Below are 23,721 nucleotides of genomic sequence, written 5' to 3'. Positions count from 1 at the left end.
ACTTGCTCTTCAGCCTTGTCCCCTTGTCCCTTCGTCTTTTCCCACCCTACCAGGTTGACACTTTCCTGTGGCTGCCGGGCTTGAGCCTCAGGAGACACCCATGGTAGTTTGGTGGTAAAGATGGGCCTGCACACTAAATGTGGGTGCCCTCAGAGCCTGAGCTAGGCTAGGCCTGTCAAGTGTGGGCACAGGCTGAGGCAGCGAGGGGTGATTCAGTGCTGCTGCTGCTGGCCTCAGATAGCAGTCTAGCTGAAGAGTCTGAAACACATTCTACCTGTCCTCACCTGTGTGGAATCACAGAGGCGGCATCCCCCTGAGTTGTGCTTCTGCTTTTAGGACAGCCTAGTGTACGTGCTCAACCGGGAGCAGCACACAGTGGGCCAGCGCACGCCATCCAGCAAGCCGAGCATCAGCCTGGCAGCTCCTGACATCCTGCCCCTGCACTGCACCATCCGCCGGCGCCCAGCCCCAGATGGCAGCCCTGAGGCGGCTAGGCTGGTGCTGGAACCCATTGCTGGGGCGCCTGTGGCTGTCAACTTCTCTGCAGTGGGCCGGGGAGCTGTGGTGCTACGGCATGGCGACCTGCTCTCCCTGGGCCTCTACTACTTGCTGCTCTTCAAGGATCCTGCACAGGCCCAACTGCTGCCTGCTGGGGCCCTGGCTCACCTGCGACCACCACAGAGCTGCAGGACATGTGGTGCTGCACTCCGGGCCCGTGGTACTGCCTCCTGCTCCTTGGCTGCTTTGCCCAGGCGGCGGCAGCTGCTCCTGGAGTTTGAGCCTGATATGGAGGATGCACTGCTGCAGAGGATCATGACGCTGATTGAGCCAGGGGGCAATGACTACAAGCTGACACCCGCTTTCCTCCTCTGCCTCTGCATCCAGCACTCAGCCATGCACTTTGAGCCTGGCACCTTTGGGCGACTGTTGCTCAAGATTGCCAGGAGGATCCGAGATACAGTCTGGGTGAGTGACACTGCTGGGTGACCTGTGTAGCAGCTGTATCTGCTTGCCTTAGGCATAAGGCCCGACTCCTCTCAATGCCGTGCAGTGGTTCCAGGATGGATGGAAGGCCAGCCTTTTCCACCTCTCCATCTCCTAGCTGGCATCAGTAGTAGTTTGACATTGCAGGCCAACTTCAGGGAGGGCTGGCCTTCGGGGTCCCTTGTCACTCTGGCCTATATCCCTCCCCCAGGTTCGGCCTGGCCTGAGGCCTCTACATGCCCCAGTGAGGTGTCTGGTGCCTGGGTGCTTCAGGGAGCTCTCACAGGTCCTTGTTTGCAGCTGGCACCCTGTGCTTTCTGTATACCAAGCTTTCAGTGCTACAGCTGGTGGTTGAGGGTGCTGGACCAGGTGGCTTTGTCCAGGGACATACTCTGTCTCTTGGCCTGAGCACTGTGGACCTGTGGGCAAGAGAATTCATTCCTGAAGGACCTCTTTAGGACAGTGTGGTACAGTGAACAGTATCCCCAGCTTCCACCCAGAAGAGGCTCCACCCTCCCCTAGATACACCCAGATGTCCCCAGGCTTTGCCCTGGGACACATCACTTGGCAGTGCCACCCAGTTTGATTGGGTGAGTGCTGGAGTGGGCTTATGATGCATAACTCAGCACAGCAGGGTCGTGTGAACAGTGTGCTGTGTTCCTCACACAGATGGAATAATGTGTACCTGAAAGTATCGCTGTGTATATTCTCCCTTTGTCTCATATTTTTTTCCTTTATAATTGTAGGAGAAAACCAAGGAACTAGCAGAGAAGCAGGCCCAACTGTAAGTATGCCTGGGTTACTGTTTTGCCTCTTACTGAATTCCCATTTCCCAGGCAGCCACCTCAGGGTCAGCCCTCAACCTCACCTCTGTGCTGCTGTCTCTGAGTCTCCTTCTCTCCTCTCCCTGCACCCCCAAGTTCTGGGTGAGAAATTCCCCTAGAAGAGCATCCTTAGGAGCATGGGTAAGGTTTCTGGGGAGCCTTCCAGGCCCCTCTCCCTGGTGGCTGGGTTGAAGTGGCCTGTCCCCTGCTCCCAGGAAAGCGTAGACCCCAGGCTCTGGGGCAGAGTGTTGCCCTCACCAGCACCTGCCCCCATGGAAAGGCCCTTTCTGCCCTCCATTGCCAGAGGCACCTGGCAGGGCTGTCTGGATTATCTAGCAGAAGAGCCTGCTGAGCGGACACTGAGGGAATTGTCCTCCCTGGGGTGGCTTGTAAGAACAGCAGTACCAAATGTTTACGCTGGGGACAAATAGTATGGGAGGCTGTGAGCTGCACACACCTGCTTGTGCAGTGTCGTGGAACCTGGTGAAAAGTCCCCACAAAAGCATCTGTTGCTTGATTCTTTGCACACACAAAAATGTGCAGTTCTCAGTGAAGCCACCCATCCAAGAGTCACATCTACAGATGACACTGAAAGGCTGGTGAAGGTAGCTGCCGAGGTGGTGGGGAGGAACTGGGATCTGTGGTGCACATGTGCTGGCTTCCCACGATGGAGTCACTGTCCCCTTCCAAAGTAGGCTTTCAGGGCCCTGAGAGAGATGGTCTCAGGTCAGCAGTGGGCTGGGAACTGCTGTCCTTGCCATTGACCACGTGGACTCCAACTCAGAACACCTCTTAACCACAGATCCTCTCTCCCAAGTGCCTATCAGTATCAGGTTGATATTTGAATATTAATGTGCTGACTAAGAATCACGAGCTGTGGGGTTTCATGCTGTGTGGGAAATCCAGACACTGCCTCTCAGCAGTATGGGACAGGATTCTGCAGAAAGCAGCCCCAAAGCAGCCTTGGCAAGAAGACATTGATGCAGGATGAGATGATGGTGGGCTGTGTCTTGGTTACTATTCTTATTGTGAATACAAAATATCCAAAGTTAAAAGATGAAACGTTTATTTAGCTCACAGTTTGTAGAGGTTTCAGTCCATAATCAGCTGTCTCCAAGGCAGGGTGGCACGGCACGGTGGCACCAGTTCATGGTGGCAGAAGACAGCAAAAGGAACAAGAGCAAAAAGGGCAAAAGGGGGGAGAGAGACGACTCTTTCTGTCTCTTACAAAGTACATAGGCTACCTGCCCCAGGGTGGGTATAGCACCCATCCCCATGACTGCATGAGGCTTTGAGGGGACATCTAGACACCAACCATAACAGGCAGGGAGGAGCTGAGCTGTAGGCACAGAGTGGCACCTACATCCCATAGAGTTTCTGTGTGAGGGGACCCAGTGTTTATGTGGGGCCTCTTAAGGGACAATGTCCCTGCTCTGTGCCAGGACTAGTTCTGGGACTGAGGTGTTATGCAGTGGTGGGAGCATCCCACACCTGCTCCTGCTCGCAGAGGTGCAGGTGCCATATGACTGGAACCTTCCACCGGGCATGGTGGCTCACGCCTGTAATCCCAGCGCCCGGGAGGCTGAGGCAGGAGGATTGTTTGCGAGTTCGAGTCCAGCCTAGGCTACAAAGTGAGCCCAAGGCCAGCCTGAACTGCATAGCGAGACCCTGTCTCAAAAAGACGACAAAAAAAACTGGAATCTTCCATCCTGGCACCTGTGTAGGGCTGGGGGAAGGAAGCCCAGCAGGAAGAGCTAGGTCTTCCCTTCGGCAGCAGCCTGCTTTTGCTATGTTTCCAGTCATTCGTCATGAGGGCCTAAACACATTCTGGTTTCCAGGCCTGGTGCAAGCTCACAGCATTTAGGTTTTTTTCCCCTTTCCTTTTTAAAATAGTGACGCACTTCTAAAACAGAACGGTGCAGAATGTACCAGTCTCCGGGAATCCACACCTGGGCCCATTGTCAGTCGCATTTTGCCACATTCCTTCAGATTGCTTTGTCTCTGTTTCTTTTTAATCATATGCATGTGGATGACCATGAAATTTCCCTTAATGCTCTGCATCTGGGGTCATTGTGGTCTTCACTGGACTCTCCCTGAGGGTCCTGTGCTCTTGTGTGAAGCCTTGAGTGACTATTGACTCCTGCATGGAAAGCTGTGATCTGCTGATGGGGTGAGGGTTAGTCAGCAGGTGAAATCCCATGCATCTGTTGTGTACAGCGTGGGGTGCGATGTGGAATGACCATTTTGTGTGGAAAACGCCCGCCCTCCCTGCAGTCTCCAAGCTTACAATGTTAGTATTGCAGTGGCTCCTACAGTAGACCTCTTGGCCTCATGCCCTGCTCAGCCCTGGTTCCCACCATTCTATCCCCTCTTCTAGGAGTCAGTCTTTTAGCTTCCTCATGTCTTTCTGTACCTCACTTACGTATTCACCTGATGGGACCTTCCCTGGGCTCATCTGGGCTCATCAGGAAGGATAGATCTTCCTTCTGTGTGTAGCCGCTGCTGTAAGGTGTCCATGCGTGCTGTGTGTTCTTTATCTGTCCGTTCTCTGATGGGCAGCCGGTACGGCTCCATGTGTGGGTGAACTTGGCAGTGCAGTCACCTTGCTCTCATTCTGATAGCATTTCCTGCAGGTATACCCAGGAGTGGGTCTGCCATGTCCTACAGCAGCTCTGTGTCCTCCTCCTCCCAGCCTGGGAATTCACGCTGAGCTGCATCCCAAGCTCTTTTGTATTTTTTATGCTGAGACAGGGCCTCACTAAGTCCCCAAGGTTTTCAGGTGGGACTTGAACTTGTGATCATGCTGGGATCCGCGGGCTGTGCCACCACGCCTGCTGGCTCTAGCTGTGGCTGTTGAGACACTTGCAGTCTCCCACATGGCTGTGCTTGTTTGCATCTCCAAATCCCAGCCAGGGCTCCCTTTTCGCAGTACCTGTGTCTCTTGTGGTTTTGAAAAGAGCCTTCCCCATAGACACAAGTCAATGCCTCCTCATGGCTTTGAATGATTTGTTATTTCCCTCGTGAGTAGTGATGCCTGCATTTGGTGTTTTAATTAGGAGCATCCCATCGGGCAAATTCACAGGTGAAAATTAGTCTGCAAGTCCATGACATATGATCAAAGCACGTGGTGAGCGTTTGAAGCACGTTTTAATGTATTACACTAAAGATACGTTGTCCTTCAGAGCGCTCCCCTTGTTTTGATCCCACTTAGCCCATGGTTTTGGCCATTTTCTACAGCAGTTCTGGAAGTGTTTAGTGCTGTCATGCCTGCCTTCCTGTTCTGAATTGACTCAGAATGTTTCCTTTTCTAGGTCGTTTTGGCTTCGGGGAAGAGCCACAAGCCATGTGCCAGACCCTATGAATGAGGTGGGCGAGGCCTCGCTGTCATGCTTTTGTGAGCCACCTCTCTTTTGGATGGCACTTGGCAGTAGCATGCACCACATTTTTTATCACACCTTATAAAAGACACTCAGGAAAGAGGATTTCTAGAACTATTTCAGAAAGTAGCAAGAACAGTGGGATAAGGATGTTTGAAAGGGGGTCGTTTTACTATGGTGAACTTGTTTTGTTTAATGTGTTATACCTTGTGATTGCCGTTTGTATGTTTCTGCATCATCCTGATCTGCCTTGGTGACAGACTCACAGAATGAATACTTCAGTCCCTTGCAGAGCTATCATGGGGTGGGGGCCTATGCCTCAGGGCTTGTCCAAACAGGCTGTGAGGACTAAAGCAAAAAAAAAAAAAAAATTTTTTTTTTTGGTCTTTTTAAGACAGGGTCTCATTATGCAGTTCAAGCTGGCCTTGAACTCACTTTATAGCCCAGGCTGGACTCAAACTCACAGAGACTCTCCTGCCTCAGCCTCCCAAGTGCTGAGATTACAGGTGTGTGCCACCATGCCCAGCTGGAACCAATTCTTGAATGATTGGTTTATTTAATTTTCTGTTATTTCTTTGATAACTTTTATTTTCCTGCACAATTATCTATGTTTTCATAGATATTTATGTTATCTATGTTTTGAAAGTTACTGACATAAAATTGTTGTATTTTCTTACAGCTTTTCATGTCAGAATATCTAGTTTTTTCATTTAATTCCTATTGTTTCTGTTGTTCTCTTTTTTTCTGTCACCTCTGAGTTTCCTTCCTAAGGATTTGTCTATTCACTGTTTTAAAGAACCAGTTTCATTTTTTTCAGTTTCTTTTTTTATTTCTATTCCCCGTAGTCCCTATTCCCTTATTTTTGTAGTTTCAGTTGTAACTTTCTTGATTCATGGAGTTGTTTAGAATGTGGTTTTCTGCAGCCATACTTTGCCTTTTGCTAAATTTTGCTAAATTTGCAAAATTTTGCTAAATTTTGATCTTCCATGATTTGGAAGATCTCAGGATTTTGTTGTGACTCCTTTACTTGCTAGTTTGTGATCAATTTTATGAGCACTCCTTTTGTACTTCAAAGAATGCTTAGTTTATTTTTGTCTAGAGTTCAATATGTTTATGAGATCAAGTTTGTTTACTTAACTTTTTTTAACTTTTGTGGGGAGGGTCTGTTTAAGCTCCCTTTTAGAGAAAAATGTTAACATGTCCCTTGTTATTGTGGATTTGTAAATTTCTTTTAAAATTTCACACACTTTGTTTTATTTTTGTCAGTATTTTGCAGCAAGGCTTGTGAAGCTTTAAGACTAACCTTCTAAACCGTTTCTTTTAAAAGCTGTCCTTTTCTATAATTCTTACTCCATTCCTTCATTTATTTACTGTTTGCCTGCCAATTCTTTTCTTTACTTTTGACCTTTCTATGTCCTTTTATTTTTTGAAAGCAGTTGTTTATCCAGCCTGCTTATCTTTGTTGATGGAAAAGTTCGGTCCATTTGTTTGCGTTGTAGTCACGGGTGTACCGGAACCCCCAGTTTGTGCTATGCTTCTGTTTGCCATGCCTATCGCCTGTGCCGTCCATATTCTCCTGTTAAATTGGGTTTTAGAAAACCCGCTCTGTGGATTCAGACCTCCTTGCTGAACACTGGATCCCAGCGTGCTCAACCCCACCCCATCCTGGCTGTCTCGTAGTGCCAAGCTTTGCCTCCTTTGCTGCCCGATGGTTCCCCACGGCATCTTTTGTTTTCCTTTGGGTTTATAATGCCTGCTGTTCATGCTTACCCCAGTGCGTTTGTTCCCAAGTGCTGTTTCCCGCATTGTCATTTCTTAGTCACTGTTGTGGGTTGTCTTCCTTGTGTGACCGAGTCACCCTGGGACTCTTGGTGCAGCTCTCGGTGGCTGCCCCTTAGATGTGGGGCTGGGAAACGCGCTTTCCTTCTGCCCTTGAAGATACAGCTCCATTATTCTTAGCCTCTTACCTGGTTGAGACGTCTCACGTGTGTCAGTTGTGTGATTAGTGTCTTTTTCTCTCTTGAGAGCTCCTGGTCATGCATGTTCTGTCTCTCCCGGTGTTTCTGGGCGGCTTCCCTGGGGGTGGGAGCCACCTTGTCTTCTGTCCTCCTGGCCCCTCACCTGAGGGCTCTGTTCTTTCTGCCTTCTCAGGGATGCTCCATTCCTCCTTGCTGTGCTCATGTTTTTCATGTGTCTGCTGTGTTTTTCTTAAAGATCTCTTTCGGCTGCTCAGCTCACTAATTTTTCTCTTGGCCATGTGCGATCTGCTGATTTAAATTTTAGTTGTTTTGCTTTTTAAAAGTCTAGAGTACAGCTGGGTGTGGTGGCACACGCCTATAATTCTAGCACTGGGGAAGCTGAGGCAGGAGGATCACTGAGTTTGAGGCGAGCCTGGGATACATAGTTCAAGACCAGCCTGAACTATATATAGCAAGACCATGTCTAAAAAAAAAAAAAAAAATCTGGGGTTTCTCTTTGGTTTCTTTTAATTTAACCAGTTCTGTCTTTTTTAAAATAGAAATTGTTCAGTCATGTTTTATGTCCTTTATCTTGTCACCCCTTGAGCTATGATTAGTGGCCTCACGTTTTCTGTCTCTGCGTGCTTCAGAGTTTGGGATGACACCCTATGCCACATCTCTGCACCCCCATGGAGCAGTTGCCACATGTGTGGCATTCCACAGTGACCGGCCCTGTACTGGTGGGTGTGGGAGTCCTTGCTGTCCTGATGGCTGGGCCTGCAGCTCTGGTCCTGGGTTGGCTCCTCTCCCTCCCTGTCTGTGTGGCTCACGGTGGTGCCAGTCAGGGTTCAGTGTCTGCAGGTGGCTGTGACTGTCTCTCTCCCACCCATCGGTGGACAGGCAGGCAGCCCCGTGCTTTAAAGGACCCATAGGTGTAGGCCTTGGCCTTCATGATGCCTTGGGTCCAAGTGACCCTGACTCACCCAAAGGCACACTTTGTGGTGTCACCTGTGCAGATGCCCCGGCCCACTTCCTGGGGCACAGAGCCTTAAGCCAGAGGGTGGAAGTTACTAGCAGTGCTTGGTTTGGATGTGTTTCCCAACTAAGATTCGGAGTCAGGCGTGACATTCAAGGCCAGTGGTCCTTGGGAGCTGCCTCCCTGCTGCTCTGCGTGTTGCCCTCCTTCCTCTGTTGGGCGTCAGGGCTGCCCTCCCTGTCCCAGTCCCCAGTGACACCCAGCAGTTTATGTTCAGTATTCTAGCAAAGTGGCAAATACTCAAAAATTGGGCTATTTGGGGGATTGACCTCATGGCCTCTGCGCTGGGCTATGACTCAGGTTTTTAAGTTTTTTATTAATTTTAAAACAGTCTGGCTAAATTGCTATAGGGCTGGTATTACAGGCATGCACTATCATGCTCCATTTGTGTAATAAATAACTCCTGTGCATACACCCAAAGGTTTATAATCCTTCATCTGAAAGCTTTGGGCCAGATGTGTTGGGCTTCAGAATTTTCTGGAATTCAGAAAGATTTCACAGTGGGCATGCTGGGTACGACTGGGCACCTACACCAGATAGCAGTCTTCACACAGGACAAGAGTCCTGTGCTGACCTGGGGCCAGAGGTCTGAGCATCTGTTGGGAGGATGACATATTCAGTAAAGCAAATATGGGGGGATTTCCTTCTGTCTTGTCTTTGAAGGCAAATATTGTTTTCACTGTTTTGCTTTGTTCTGATTAATTGTTTTGCTCTATTCATCACTGTTTTGATTAGTTTTATAGTATTCTGTTTTTGATTTGATTTTGCCGCACCCGATTGAATGGAAAATTACTGTGAAGATAACGAGATATACAATGGTACCTATTACTGTTATCCCAGTAACCTACTCTGAAGTTCTGTACCAATTTCACTGCATTGTCTTGTTTGGCTTTGTTCTGTCTTGTTTTGTTGCATGTTACTGTCTTTAAGACTAAAAAAAAAAAAGACCAGACAGCTCTCGGAGGCCTTGGGCCTGGCATCCCAGTGAGACTGCTCCACATGACACGGGTGCAGGCTCAGAGTGACGTGGGTCGCACCCTGCCACAGTGCCTCCACCCAGTCTGCCTGGCAGGCGGCAGCACTGCGTCTCCCTCTTAATCTGGCATCTCCCTTTGCCCTCAGAGACAGCTGCCTCTTCTGCCTCAGGAAGGAGGAGCACTGTTCTCGGTCTTGAGTGGCCGCTGCCTTATTCCTCACTGCCCGCCTCCATTCTGGGCCTCGTGTTGCCTCACTGCCCCTCTTCTCTGTGTATCTTGTCCCCGGACTCCACAGCCTGCTGCCTTCCATCCCCTGCTCAGTAATGCTGCCTCCTAGAGTCTGAGCGAGGACCCAGGAAGTGTCTGCTCCTCTTGGCCATGTCCTGATGTACCACTGGGTGTGGGGACACCGTCTTCCTCTGTCCAGTGTCCCTGAGGGGCTTTCGCCTGCCTTCTATCCCTGTCTTTACCCAGTGGCTCTGCTGCCCAGTCTCTGCCCGGCCTCCCTCTGTCCTTCCTGTTCTCTGTCCATGTCCCCAGGAGACCCTGTCCACTCTGTCCCTCTACCTTTGCCCCCTCTTCTCTGTGGTCAGTGTTGGCTCTCCTGGACTGCTTGGCCATGCAGTGATTCCCTTTCTGGTCCTCATGCTGACATTTCCCTGTCCTCACCGCATCCACCCTCACCACCATCCAACCCTCCTCCCTTGCAGGTGAGCGCCTCTGCACTTTCCTGTTCCCCATGTGGTCTGACAGGAACATGGCAGGAATGTGTGCTTGCTGCGAAGACACAAGTGACACACAGACAACCCACCCCTGCCGCCCACCCCAGACTCCAGGCCCTGCTGACAGCTTGCTGTCCCCTCCCTCCCGTCTTGCCTCCCTCTGTCCCTCACTCAGTTTCAGTGGACCTGCTCCAGGCCTCTGTGGGCTCCTTTTCCTCTAGGTCTGCTTTTGCCCCTCCCCCCATGATGGGCCTGGATGGGGTAGGCTGGGTTTCCTGATGTCCACCCAAGAGCCCCTGGTGCGTGGCCGGCTGGCAGCTGTTGTGTGCTGCCAACCCCGCCTGGTTTAACCCTGAGCTCCAGGTGTCACTATGTGATGGTTTATTTTCCAGTTGAAGCCTCTGTTCAGGATGAAATGGAGAAGGATAAATGATAGGAACAAAGTAGAATCAGCTGTAAAGAGCCAAATTATTCCTTTCCCAACAACACATACCCCCATGCCTGCTACATACATGCGGTGTACCTGCGTGTAATCCCAACCGTATTGGGAAGGACTTTGGAAAAAGCAAGGCAGCCTCAGTCGCAGCAGCCTGAGTAGCTGCAGAAAAGGCAGCCTTAAACTGGCTTCTCCATGCTTGGAAGCAGGACAGAGAAGGTCAGCATTGTTTGGATAAAACTGGCATTACGTCAGAGAGGACAGACGACACCTCAGGTCCCAGGAGAATCTGGGACAGAGGGAGAAAGTCAAAAGCCTGACTCTTCTCTGATTGCTTGCAAACTAATCGTACACAGTCCTAGCAACATGCTGCCCCAGGACCCAGGCCTGAGTGTCCACATCATCCCTCTGATTCATAGCCTTCCTCCTTCATCCCCTTGTGGGTACAGGCAGCTGGGCAGCCCTTTGCCTGCCCCTTAGAGTTCCCTAGAAAGGAACAGAGCCTCGAAGATCCTGCACCAGCCAAGTAACAGGGAGCTGGGTACCTTCCTTGGCCAGGGCAGTCCACATTGGTAACTACCTGCTCCCTGATCCGGGGTGCACACCTGTTTGGGATGCTCAGCAGTGTCTAGCAGATGTGGCTGGGATAAATGTGGCACCTGTGCTGCTGGGACCCCTGGGCGGCCCTCAAAGCTTGTCCAGGAGCGTTGGTGAGATGAGGGCTGATGATAGACATGTGTCTTGGAATTTTAAACCGCGAAATTGCCACTTCGATCGCTCATATGTTCCCAGGGCCCATTCAGGACAATCATCGGAGGTTCCTAGTCACTCCGGGTGATTAACACCCACACCCTGGAGCTGGCACTGACAGACACCGGAGAGATGGTGGTAGTGGATGTGAGGGCTGTCAGTGGAGGACACAGGGGCCCCAAAGTGTCACTATCCCCTGAAAAGGGACCCCTTTGTGGGGAGGCAGCAGGCCTGGGAGGGAAGGAGCCCCACCTGGGCTGGCCAAGAGGCTCTGAGCTGCTTAGTGCTGTGCTCTGGGTTCTCTGCATCTGGTAGCACTCTGGGAGCTGCTGGTTTTAAGTGGAGTAACAGCGCCTTCTGTGGATAAAGAGCAGAGCTGCAGGAGGGTTTGTGGTGGGAACGCCACACTCCTCCACTTCTCATGCAAATCTTAGGAGTTTATTTGGCCAACAGTGCCCGTGCTGGGCTTTCTGATGGTTACCTCTCCAACTTCAGAGAATGAGCTTTGATTCGTCAACTTCACAACCTTCTCCTGATTGTGCTTTCACAAAGGAGTATTTTGCTAATATTTTGCACCTCTCAAATAATTCTATTACTGTGTTTTTTCTGGTAATTACCCATTCACAAAGTAACACATAGAAGCTCCTATTTCTAGCTGCTAGATAGCACATTTGAATTCATGTTTTTTGTGTGTAAAAGCCACAGTCCTTACTTTCCATATGCATATGTGTACATGTGTGTTCACACAGGCTCTCCTTTCACATCTGCAGCTACTTTACTCTCTAGTTTCAAAAGAGAAGCTATGGAAGAGTCCATTGCTGGTGGCCGTGGCAACTTGCTGTCCTTCCGACTGGGCCCTTCAGAGCCTCTGATGTCTTGTAGGCGGATATCAAGTGGACGTATGCATAATTCCTAACTTCCAGCCCAGTGTGGCTGGTGGCAGCAGTAGCTGTTTCTGTCCGTATTCCACAGGAACGAACTTCCTCCCAGGACAGAGCTGCACACTGAGCCCCTCGGTAGTGGGCCAAGCATAACTGAGTCTTTCTGTCTTGGTAGCCAGGAACCCATCTCCTGGGCCAGCTTCACCATGGCTGACCTAGTTCCAGACCTGCAGCACATTCTTTTCTGGATGTCTAACTCCATCGAGCTCCTGTACTTTATCCAGCAGAAATGCCCATTCTACATGCAGAGCATGGAAGAGGAGCTGGATGTCACAGGTACAGCCCAAACTGGCGCTCCCCGGAGAGGTGCTGTCCTCGGGCACAGTTAGCTGAACGTGACAGAGGGTTGGGTTCCTGTCGTGGCTTCCTTGGTACCAGGCTCCATGTGGGCAACCATCTGGAGACAGCCTGTGAGACCAGCTTAGGATCTGGGCTGATCTGGTGCCTCTGTCCAGCACATTGGTGCTGTGCCATGAGGCACCTTGGTTGCTTACCACAGGCTGGGGGACTGACAGGACACTTGGCCAGGGCAGAATGGCCGCATCATAAACCAAATGCCAGACTCCGAGAGGCTTTGGAAAAGGATCGGAAAATTGTAGATCGAGTCACGTTCAGAGATAAACACGTGGGAAATGTGCATGTAGGATTCAGGAAACACAGCGGGAAGTGTTCTGCAAACAACTGGGGCAGTGGCTCTATGGGGAGGTGCGGGGCCAAGCCATGGGCACAGGCAGACTTACGCTGGCAGCGGTCACCTGATAGCCATAGGGGGCTGGAGCTGACCTGGGAGTTTCTGGACAGAGCTAGGGTGCCTGTAGTAGGACCAGTGCTCTGACAGGCACCTGGGTCCCGGGAGAGAGCCACCAGTGGGTGGCCCGGGTGTTGTCCCACACAGCCATGTCTGGCTGTGGCTGAAACAGAGCTGCTTGCTTCCTTCACATGTGCAGGGCTCGGGGCTGCTCTAGCCTGGCTGGGGTGCTGTGGGGGTGCTGAGCAGGTGTGGCTTGGTGACTCTGTTTCTGAGGGGCCCAGGCCATGGTAGGGGACATGGTGGGAGCTGCCCTCAGACCTGCTCCCAGCTGGGAGGCACCGGGATGGGGACTGTGAGGTGTCCCTGGCTGTGGTGTCCCAGATCCTGCTGTCCCCTGGGAAGCGGCTGTGGGCTCTGTTAGAAAGAGACCCCAGGCCAGGACCCAGTGGTGCTGGGCCCTCTGGCACCAAGAGCAGATGTCCTGAGAGAAGGGCTCTTGACTGGTGACCAGGGGGATCAGGGCGTCCAGGGTAGCAGCTTTAGGACAGGCTCCTGCTTTGCTTCACAACTGAGAATAGATGGGACCATGGAAGGGGACCCTGCACAGGCTGGGTGGGTGGAAGGCTTGGACTGTGGATGTCAAGGGGGTTGGAGGAGGCTGGCTTGCCCTCTATTCACAGTGTGTTTGGGGGACCTCTGTGGGCTCCCAGGGCTTCAGAACCCCAGCTTCTATGGGTGTGTGGAGGGAAGCTCACCCCCGTGTGGGCCCTTCCATGTCCCTGGCATATTCTAAGCCATGGCCTGTCCCTTGTCCCCTCATGCACATGAAGAACAGCCAGTTTGCCAGAAAGGGGCGTCATCTCTGCCTGGCTTAGGTCTCCGAGCAAGGGCTCTTCACCAGCCTGTGGCTCACGCAGTTCTGGTGTCCAGCTGCCCTTACCCCCTGCCCAGGCAACTCCTGCTTTCTCCTCCTGAGGCCTAGTTCTGCCTCCTACTATGTGGGAAGTGGCGGGGGATGGGGGAGGTTGTGTGCCACTGGGAGTCAGGCTCTGCTGCCCTCCTTGTGTATGTGGTGGGGCTGGGTGTGGGGGCTGTGGACAGGGAGGTCCCTTTTGTTCTAGCTCCCAGGGTCAGTTGGCTCAAGAGTTACCTCTCCCACCTGTATAACTCAAGGTCCCTCTGCGTGGCAGTGTAGGCCCGTGCTCAGAGTCCCAGTCTGGTCCAGGGACCTTCTTCCTGCTGTGAGGGTGGCGAGATCATTGCCTCTCTCTCAGGAAGAAGTCATTTCTAGTCTGTCAGGCCTGGGAGTTGGAACACTGAGCCCAGGGCTGTGCTCGAGCTGGACCCAGGAGCCTCACAACCGGGGATCTGACTTGAGAGAAATCATATCAACCTGATGACCAGGAAGGGGTCCAAGGCCACAGGTTAGCCTGCTGAACCTGTGCAGGAAGTGACTGTGGGACAGATTCTGCCATCAGACATATCATGTCCTGAGAGCTAACACTGTCACCTTTGTCATCCTGATTTTGTGTTGAAGCTCATAACCAAGGCCCCCATTATGCGGCTCTCGGGGACAGGTACACATGGCATCTCCACCATTACGCTGTTTCTGTCTGTCCGTATTCCACGGAAACAACTGCTCTGTCTACCCACGGCTCAGCACCTGGACCTGCAGTGGGTGGGGCAGCCAGCCCGAGGGCTCTGGATCCTTGCAGAGGTCCTCACAGGGGAAGAAGCAGCTCAGGTGGTTGCCTGCGGCATCCGGCCCCGTGCGGTGTCTGGGGGAGCCTACTCCAAGGCTTCATCCTGCCACCATGGCCCCACTACCTGCTTCCTGTCAGCTCTGTTCTGTCCCTGGGGAACATAGTGCTCTGGATGCTCAGATACCCTTCAGCTCAGAGGCAGCTGCAGTCAGGTACCTGCCTCCAGTGGGCCAGTACAGGTGAGGGGTCCCCTGCACACACTGGCTTCCACGTGGGTGTAAAGACACTGGGGCTGCAGCTCCCTCGGCCTGAGTGGGGGTGTCAACCCCATCCCCAGAATTTATTCCTTCTTGAAAGGGTGCTCTGGCTCCATGGTGTGATGGCCTCCTCAAGGGCTGCTGCTTAGTTCTTCACCTGTGTCCCCAGGGAAGGAGGACCTGTGGGCTAGGATTAAGGTCTGCTGTGGCTGGCGTAGCAGTTCTGAAGCAAACAGCCCTCAGGCCTGTAGGAGGAAACCATGGAGCATGTGGACCTCTGATGTGTCAGGTGTGGTTGGCAGGGCAACAGCTGACGTGTGTCAGGGTGCCCTCTGTCCCTGCCTCCTTTGCTGTCCCCCCCCCTGGGTGGCAGCAGGTTGAGGTTGAGTGCAGTGAGTTCTGAGGCTGGCTCGTCACGCACTGAGCCCATGTGGGAGCATGGAGCAGAGCGCTGGGGAGGTGCTGGGCAAGTGCTGGGTCAGCTCCTGCTCTGTGAGGCAGCCCATGAGCACGGAGCCTGGTGACACTCCACAGCCATCCCCCCAACAGGCTCCAAGGAGTCGCTGTTCTCCTGCACCCTGACAGCCAGCGAAGAGGCCATGGCAGCGCTGGAGGAGGTGGTGCTCTATGCCTTCCAGCAGTGCGTGTACTACCTCTCCAAGGTGCGGCCAGGCTCTTCCAGGGACCAGGGGTGCTACCTCACGCCGTCCTCCCCCAACTCGCTCTTCGCATCTGGCAAAAACTGGGCCCCGTCTGGCCTCTTCCCTTCTTTAGAGAAGTCCTGGGTGGAGCACATGGGATGTTGTATCACTGTCACCTCGACCCCATCGGGTGCTGGTAATGGTGCTGCTGGCCCTGCATCCTGAGCCATGTGTGGTGCTTTGGGAGCATGGGGAGCCCCTTTGCTGGGTCCCGTAGGATGCTTCCAGCCCCATTGTTAGGACCCATCAACCAGTGCTGCTTGTATGCACCACCTCTGATAGGAACATGTGTCACGTGACGACCAAGGCCAGGCCTCCTGAGCCCACTGCCCCCCTGGGCTCCCTCATGGGAGGTGACTCGCGCAGGCCATTCTGGCAAGGCTTGTTAGGTGGGCCCTTTGCCCTGGTCGCAGCACCGTGAAGTGCTTTTGGGACCTCTTTGCTCCACAGTGCCTGTACGTCTGTCTCCCTGCCCTCCTCGAGTGCCCCCCCTTCCAGACAGAGCGCCGGGAGAGCTGGCACGGGGGCCCTGTACTGCCAGAGGAACTGCGCCGCGTCGTGGCTGTGTACCAGGCCGCCCTGGATCTCCTGCGACAGCTTCGGGTACACCCTGAGGTGGCCTCTCAGATGCTTGCCTACCTCTTCTTCTTCTCAGGCACATTGCTGCTCAACCAGCTCCTGGACAGGGGTGAGCATGGCCACATAGGGATAGGACCTGTGCGCCTGTTAGAGGTGCCCAGTTTAGCTCTGGAGGGACCACTCTGTCTGCTGGGGTTGGGGCTGGGTGTGGGCAGGTAGCAGGCTGAGGCCAGGGTAGGGCCTGAGAATGCAGGGGACTAAGTCTGTGCTGCTGCCAAGTCTCTGCCTTTGGACCCTGCCCTGCTAGCTGATGAACTGTGCACCTGCTGGGCTCAGCACACAAATCACTCCTGCTGGGGGTGCAGAGAGGTCCACTTAAGATGAGTCCCAGCACACAAAAGCTGCCAGCACAGGCAAGATGGCACTGGGGCGAGGCATGTCTGCCAAGGCCTGCACTTTGGAGCCTGTGGCAGTCACAATCTCTCCTGCCCTATGCACTGCCTCCATCACCCCCCAGACAGACAAGGCCTGGGAAGTTGAGGCAGTGTCTCAGGTGTGCTTGAGCTGTGTCATCCTTGGTGGCCTGGGAGGGCAGAGCAGGCTCTGGGGAGCCCAGTGTCAAGTTCCTATACAGGGGGCTGGCCTCACCCTCCCTCTCCCCTTCCACCCCCCAGGCCCCTCCCTGAGTTGCTTCCACTGGCCCAGAGGTGTCCAGGCCTGCACCCGCCTGCAGCAGCTCCTGGAGTGGGCGAGGAGCGCCGGCCTGGGGGCAGCTGGGGAGCGCTTCTTCCGGAAGCTGTCCTGTACCCTGCATCTGCTGGCCACACCCAGTGCCCAACTTGTCCAGGTGGGGACATCACAGCAGCATGGGGAGGGGTAGGGCCACATGGTGGTACCCTAGGCTTACACACTGGGTCAAGGGTAGTGGGGAACCTCATTTTCCAGGCCCAGAACTCTCAGTTTCTTTGAAAGCTTACAAAGTTGTCCCCACTTGCAGTAGGCAAAGGTGTCTGTGCCCAGCCCTTGGTCTTATGACTGTCACTGTGCATGGTGCAGGGGACTCCAAGGATGGATAAGATCAGGAATCTTGAAATGAAGAAGTGGCCCTGGGACATGCAAGTGGGCCCAGGCTAATCAGGCAAGTCCAAAGAGTCCAGGCCAATCAGGGCCAGAGATGGAGGGCAGGAGAAAAGGGACCTGTGCCCTGTGGCTGGCTCTGAAGAAGGAGGGGCTAGGAGCCTGGGAATTCAGCTGACAGCCAGCTCAGAAATGTGGCTTCAGCCACAGGAAGGGACCACAAGGGCAGGAAGTGGATCCCTCTGCAGAGCCCAAGGAGACTCCCTGCTGTGAATACCCTGATTTCCACCCAGGGACCCCCAGGCCTGGGAGGTTACACATTTGAGGCTCTAACCATATGTCTGTGGGCACCTGTTCCAGCAATAGAAAGTTAATACACATCTTGCCCTCCTCCTTTGCCACTGGCCCACCACTGTCCCCTGAAAAACACTGTCATAGGTAATAAATGGGAATCCAACTGAGGGCTTCTTATCCTGCCTCGAAGATAACGAACGAGCTCCAGGCTGCCAGTGGGCACCCACAGGGCAGCTCACGATGACTCCTGCTCTCTGAGCTGTACTGAGTGTGCAATGCACACCATGCCCAAGCAGACTCTGGCATAGCTGACCTGGGGAGAGAGAGCACTGCTGCCTGAGAACCAGGACATGGGACACTTGCCTGCATGCCCTGTCAGTGAGCACAGTGGCTTTGCTCCATTGTCTTACGCAATCCTCGTGACCACCTGCCAGCAGGCAGCCTTGTCAGGACAGTGTCACAATGCTGAGGTTAGGATCTGCCCCAGAGGGCACGCAGGAGCCCTCTGAATGTGATCACTAGGTTTCCTATTGGAGGCGAGCCGTGCTCACCCCACCTGCATAAGGGTGGTCGGGGGCCATGAAGATCAGAACCTGAAGCCCTGTGGGCCAAGTTACAGCCGTGCTCAGTGGAAAACAAACTAAGAGCACCTGATCAGGAAGCAAGAAAGCAAGTTCACAGAAAGCAGAAGGGAGGAAATGATGGCTAAGAGCAGATCAGTGAAACAGCAGTTTGTGGTAGAAGAAAGCAATGAAACCAAGAGTTCTTTGAAAGCTTTAATAAAGAAACAGGAGAAACCACAGACTGCTAGTATTAATGCAAAAGAGGACTCAGAGCCTACATTAAAACTCAGGAGGAGGAGGAGGATATTGCAATTATAGTAATAAGTTTATGCTGATAAATGTGACAGTTTAGATGAAATAGACAAATAAGGAAATAAATACTAATAAAATATGCCAGAAGAAATAAAAGTCATAGTAGTCCTATGCATTAAAGAAATTGAATCTTTTCTTTAAAAGTTCATGGTAGGAAACACCTCTAATCCCAGCTGCTCCAAAAGCTGAAGCAAGAGGATCTCAAGTTCCAGTCCAGCCTGGGCAACTCAGTGAGACCGTCTCTGGACCAAAAAGGAGGGCAGAAAAATAAAAGGAAATACTGTTCTTAGCTTGAGGGTTCTATGGTTCTGTCACAGTTGATTACCCCTGAAATAGATTATTCAAGGAGAAGAAACTTTATTACAAAATTATCCTCAAAAAAATAAAGAGAAGTAATCACTTCTTGGCCTTTTGGCTAAGATTAAGTGTAGTATCTGTTCTTACCATTTTAATAACTGATATAGCCCCTATCTTAGGACAGTATAGTAAATGGGTTTTTGGAGCTGGGAGATGGAATAGGAGTTTGCTCCATATACTCCACGCATCGACCTGGTATTCCAGTACCTCCAGGAATGGTACACCAAAATAAGTAAGTAAATAAGGAGAAATATCCATAAATAATAATGAATCTGTAAAGAAGAAAACAGTGGAGATTGTTGGAAATTAAAACTACAGAGCCACAAGGGAAAGCTCAAAGGCACAGCTGGAAGATAAACCCCAAGAAATGCAGAGTAGAGCACCAAGCCCAGAGAGAGCACACCAGGGAGACGGGGCGGGGGTCTGCTCTGCCAGATCCCTCTCGGACACTGACACTGACTCAGAACTCACAGCGCCAGAAAGACACCCCCCAGGCCCTGAACTGGCATACAGCTGGAGGCTGCAGGCCTGGGGTCATATCCTGAGACGCTGACAGTCCTGCAGTGTAGATGTGTGATGACCTCAGCCCGGGCCTCCAGACATCAGTGGAAAAGCAAGCAAGAGTGAAAGAGGAAGAGGAGAAAAAAAGACTGAAAGCTGAAGGAGCAGTCAAGAGGCTGCGTCCAATAACAGGGTCCAGGCAGTGATCCGAGGAGCTGGGGAGCTTGGGGGCAGCTCCGGTACCGTCCCACATCAGGGCTTAACCCAGATGGTGTCACAGAGTAACCTCCATAGCAGGATGGGGATGAGACATGACCCAGAGCAGTCCTCTGAGCCACAGAATCCACAGGTCAAGGAGTTGCCCCCAGAATTACCAGTGCCCCCTACTGCTTACCCACTGGGATAAGAGGACAGGCTGTGTCCCCAGCACATGGGTACCAGTACCCTACCATGATCTTGTTGTGAGGCCAGAGGACCTCCTGCAAGCAGCAGGAGAAATGGGCCCCAGAAAGAAAAGGAGTTAACCGCCCTGGAGACAAGAGAAGGGCTTCTGCAGGACCGTGCTCAAGGCCCAGGGGCCACAGAAGAGTGAGGCTTGGTTTTGTCGGGGAAGCCCACCATTTCCCAAGGACTTGTACTTTTTTCTGTTTTAAGAAAACTCTCCTAGTCAGGTATGTGGTGCAGGTCTGTAATCCCAGCAGTCTGGAAAGTTGAGGCAGGAGCCTCAGTTTAGCAAAACCCTGTTTAATAAGCAAAAAGCCTGGGGATATAGTTGAGTGTGTAGGTCTTGGGTTCAATCTCCAGTACTGCAGAGAACAACAATAAAACAGAAGGCTTTCCTTGCTCGGAGCTTGTAGTCCCACTTCAGACCTGAAAGATGTCAGTCCTGCCTTTCACTTGTGTCTCTAGCCCACTTGATTTCTTTTATACAGTGTGAGTTAGAGACCTGATTTCATTTTTCCCAGCTTGCAGGTAGTCCTTGATTTGGACTTGGAGCCATGTGAGGTGGTTCCTGGCTGGCGTTGAGGGTGCTTGGAATGGTGACAGTGGTGCTGTCCCCTGGCTGACCACTGCTGTCCCACACAGCCCCGGGTGACATGCAAACCCTAGGGGTTATGTGTTTCCTGGGGAACCCTGCCCTGTGCTGTGACCCTTCCTGGGAGCTGAGTTGTGCCAGGCACTCTGTGAACCTGGAGGCCTCTGAGCCTGAGCTCCTCCTTGCTTCCAGATGAGCTGGGCCACCCTGCGGGCCACATTCCCCGCCCTCAGCCCAGCACAGCTGCACCGGCTGCTGACCCAGTACCAGCTGGCCTCGGCCATGGGCCCTATGAGTGCTTGGGAGCCTGGAGCCCAGGACTGTCCTGACGCCTTCCAGTCAGGTGAGGCTGCCAGGGGCAGGGGTTGGGACTGGGTGAGACCATCGTTCCCAGGCTCAGGGGTGGCTATGCTGCTGCTGGTACCTGCCCCTCTTAAGTTGGGAGTACAGGCCTTCAGCACCTGGGCCCTGCCCTAACCCCTGAGCTCCTTTCCCAGCTTCCTGTCTCACTTCAAGTCCAAGGTCCCCCCTTTCCTCATGGAGCCTTGGACTGGGAGCTTTACACAGTTACATGTGAACACATATACATCTTTATTAATTAATACAAATTACACATACACCTTCCCCATGAACACCGTGCAGATTGCAGAATGTAAACAAAACACAGTGAAGGATGTGGGAGATACTCCCCAACTTCCCAATTCATTGATTGGCATCTGAGGCCTGTACACATCCTGCTGCATGCTGGGAGCTCAGTAGAGATGTCACCTTACAGCCAGAGAGGTGCTGTGGTGCTTTAGTGGACAGCCCAGCCTGCACACAACCTTATGATCCTGGCCACTTGTGCAGATACGCAGTCATTCTGGGCCCTCAGCACCCAGGGTGCTTACCCAGCTCAATCAGGCGAGCTACTCACAGTGGCTCTGTGGGACGTGGCAAGAGTCCCACATGGCAGACACCTGGTTCCCATCCTGGGGACCTTGGGCAACCTGCCTACTGGGTGGTCATTAAGAACAGAGAAGGGATGAAAGCCCGGATGGATTGATCCCATCTCCCATGGCCTGGGCAGGTCAAACCCAGAGCTCAGCCTGCTGGTCCAGGTCCCATGTGCCTGGGAGACAGAGTAGGTAGGGGTGGGCCAGTCACTGCACCCTCATTCCACTGCAGATCATGTCCTGGAGTCCTATGAAAAGCCCCCGCCTATCGTCCTGCCCAGTGAAGGCTTCCAGGTGGACCTGGAAGCTGACTGCCCGGATGGCGTCTACCAGCACCTGATCTATATTCGACATTTCCTGTGGGGTCTACGTGGCCCAACCAGTCCTGACCGCGGGGTCATCCAGCCAGCCAGCCTCGAGGTAAGGGTTGGGTGGCTGGGAGAGGGACCTGGGTCCCAGAGCTATCATGTGGTATTGGGTAGAGACAGGCACAGGACTGCCTGGGCCTGGAGACACTACTAGCATGAGTGACAGCCGGAGGCTGCAGACAGCGGGGACACTCCCTGGGTTCTCCCACATTTGCACATTTTGCATAGTGCAGACTAGCAAATGTCCTTTGACTGGTGGCCCTGGACCCTGTCTCTTCTTGAGGGGCACCATGGCCACCTGGCCTGCCCTTCACAGGCTAACCTCTTGCGTCTCTTCCCCAGGGCCTGTATCACACCATCCCTGAGGGGCCCCTGGAGGACCAGGGCTGCCCCCTGGCTGCCAGGAACCCCAGCGGAGGAGCCCTTGAAGCTGCCCCTGCACACTCTGTTCCTGGTGCTGGGACTTCTGGAGCACAGGAGCCCCCAGGAGGACGGCAGCCCGGCCGAGGAGGCCACAGGGGCTCCCAGGCCGGGCTCCTGCACACTGACTCCTCCTGCCTTCTCACACCTCCAGGAACCCCACTCGGCCTTGAGCCTGGGGGACCTAGCTGGCCTGAGCCTGGCAGCCTCTGTGGAAAAATACTTCCTGAATTACAGAGGAATGGGCTAGGCCCCCTGGGTGCAGCTCTAGAAGGTGAAGCCCAGTCCCATGCATGCCCAACCTCAGACCCTGCCCTTTCCCTTGAAATGTATCCATCTTGGGGTCTGAGGTGTCTGCAGCCTTCCACTGCAGGGACAGGGGTTCAGAGTGGGAGATAATGGGGGTCCTGCTCCAGTCAGGGGGTTCAGAGTGGCCTCTGCAGTAGGTAGAGGTAGACATCACAGATGACAGGCTTTGGCCAGCAGATGTGTGGTAAAAGGTTGGGAAAGCTTCCAGGGTTTGGAGGTAGCCACACGTGGACCTAAGCACGTGCCATACACCTGTGTGCAGATGTGTCTGTGTGTATCCATAGCAGGCCCAGGGAAGAGCTCAGCACTTGGTCCTCCATGCTCAGGCTGAGCTTGGGGGTCCCCAGCACTGGGGTCTCCTGGCAGAGCCTACCTGCACAGATGTGCTCCAGACCAGGCGCTGGCTGTCCTTACCCAGGCCTCAGTGGGCATGAGCTCCTCAGAACGAAAAGGCCAAGCCTGTGGCCTTTGGGGTGGGCATGGCTGGGTTGCAGACAGGGTCTGGTCAATGTGGGACCCTCAGGAGGGGCCAACTGGGAGCCACATGAGGATGTGGAGGCAGGAAGAGAGGACCGAAGTAGAGAGACCAGGAAGGCTTTGCTGGGACACACAGGAGCGTGGGAGGGCCACTGTCCTGGTACAGCTGTGGAGAGGATGAGGTCCCCCTTTCAGGCATGTTGTGTGTGGCCAACAGGTGGACCCAACCTGAATCCTGGTCCACATTCTGCTCTCCTGTGCCCTGACTTCCTGGGGTAGGCACTGGTCTCCAGTCCTGTGGGCTCCTTATGCCCTTGCATCCCTCCTCGCCCACTCAGGAGATACCGTGGCCCCCATGGACGAGTCTCCTGTGGACCCATCAAGTGGCAGCTCCAGCACTGAGGACTTCTGCTATGTCTTCTCTGTGGAGCTGGAGAGAGGCCCCTTGGGGCTGGGCATGGGCCTCATCGACGGCATGGTGAGCAGCCCAGACCTCCCCTGCCCACCCCAAAACTGTGGGCTGCTGCTGCCTTTCCTGTCCAGCCTGGACACAATTTGTGTGCCAGGTGATCATGGCCTGGCCAGGGAAGGAACGTGGAGGTGGCCACCTGTGGAGGGTCCTTCTGGTCCTGCAGTTGCCCTGCTTGCTTGACTAGCCTTCAAGATGTGTCCCAGCCTTTGGGGACAGTGCCGGACCCAGTTCTTGTGTGACATCCGATACTCATACTGAATAGTCCGCACTGGGAGTGGGGCCACAGGTGCTGAGGGTGGGGCTGCAGGTCCTTGCTGGGGACAACACTGTCAGCATCCTCTGCTTCTCCCCAGCACACAGCTCTGGGCTCCCCGGGGCTCTACATCCAGACCCTGCTTCCAGGCAGTCCTGCAGCAGCCAATGGGCGGCTGTCACTGGGAGACCGAATCCTGGAGGTGAATGGTACCAGCCTGATGGGAGTCAGCTACATGAGGTATCACGGCCTCCCACCTCTCCCAGGCACCCTCGAGGGGAGGGCTCACCCTGTCCTACGGGATCCCTGAGCAAGAGGGAGTCTGATTTGCCTTGGCCTTGGGGCAGAGAG

General features: G+C 53.5%; 1 protein-coding gene and 1 non-coding gene across 13 annotated transcripts in view; both read left to right on the top strand.

Annotated features, from left to right (window-relative positions):
* The window catches only part of LOC100723730 (monocyte to macrophage differentiation factor 2), a 137,584-nt gene that overhangs the window by 110,403 nt on the left and 3,460 nt on the right, over nt 1-23,721 (top strand). For 8 of the 12 annotated variants that reach the window (XM_063234101.1, XM_063234103.1, XM_063234102.1 and 5 more), the window contains 11 exons: nt 337-966; nt 1,731-1,768; nt 12,121-12,281; nt 15,266-15,378; nt 15,868-16,105; nt 16,671-16,843; nt 20,329-20,479; nt 21,304-21,491; nt 21,782-22,133; nt 22,984-23,123; nt 23,471-23,610. In XM_063234101.1, coding sequence (XP_063090171.1) covers nt 337-966; nt 1,731-1,768; nt 12,121-12,281; nt 15,266-15,378; nt 15,868-16,105; nt 16,671-16,843; nt 20,329-20,479; nt 21,304-21,491; nt 21,782-22,133; nt 22,984-23,123; nt 23,471-23,610 — 2,324 coding nt within the window. Of the gene's footprint in view, nt 1-336; nt 967-1,730; nt 1,769-12,120; nt 12,282-15,265; nt 15,379-15,867; nt 16,106-16,670; nt 16,844-20,328; nt 20,480-21,303; nt 21,492-21,781; nt 22,134-22,862; nt 23,124-23,470; nt 23,611-23,721 lie in introns of those variants that run through there. The other 4 variants (XM_063234104.1, XM_063234105.1, XM_063234106.1 and 1 more) reach the window with 4 other exon arrangements.
* Nucleotides 18,638-18,828, top strand: LOC111756957 (U2 spliceosomal RNA). Its single transcript, XR_002791350.1, has one exon. It is a non-coding gene; the product is annotated as a U2 spliceosomal RNA (small nuclear RNA).

This window comes from Cavia porcellus, unplaced genomic scaffold (assembly GCF_034190915.1).
Source record: "Cavia porcellus strain 051 isolate PalLab524CR breed Dunkin Hartley unplaced genomic scaffold, mCavPor4.1 scaffold_23, whole genome shotgun sequence".
Lineage (NCBI taxonomy): Eukaryota > Metazoa > Chordata > Mammalia > Rodentia > Caviidae > Cavia > Cavia porcellus.
Note: the sequence above shows the minus strand (reverse complement) of the source record. Positions and strands in the feature narration are given on the sequence as shown.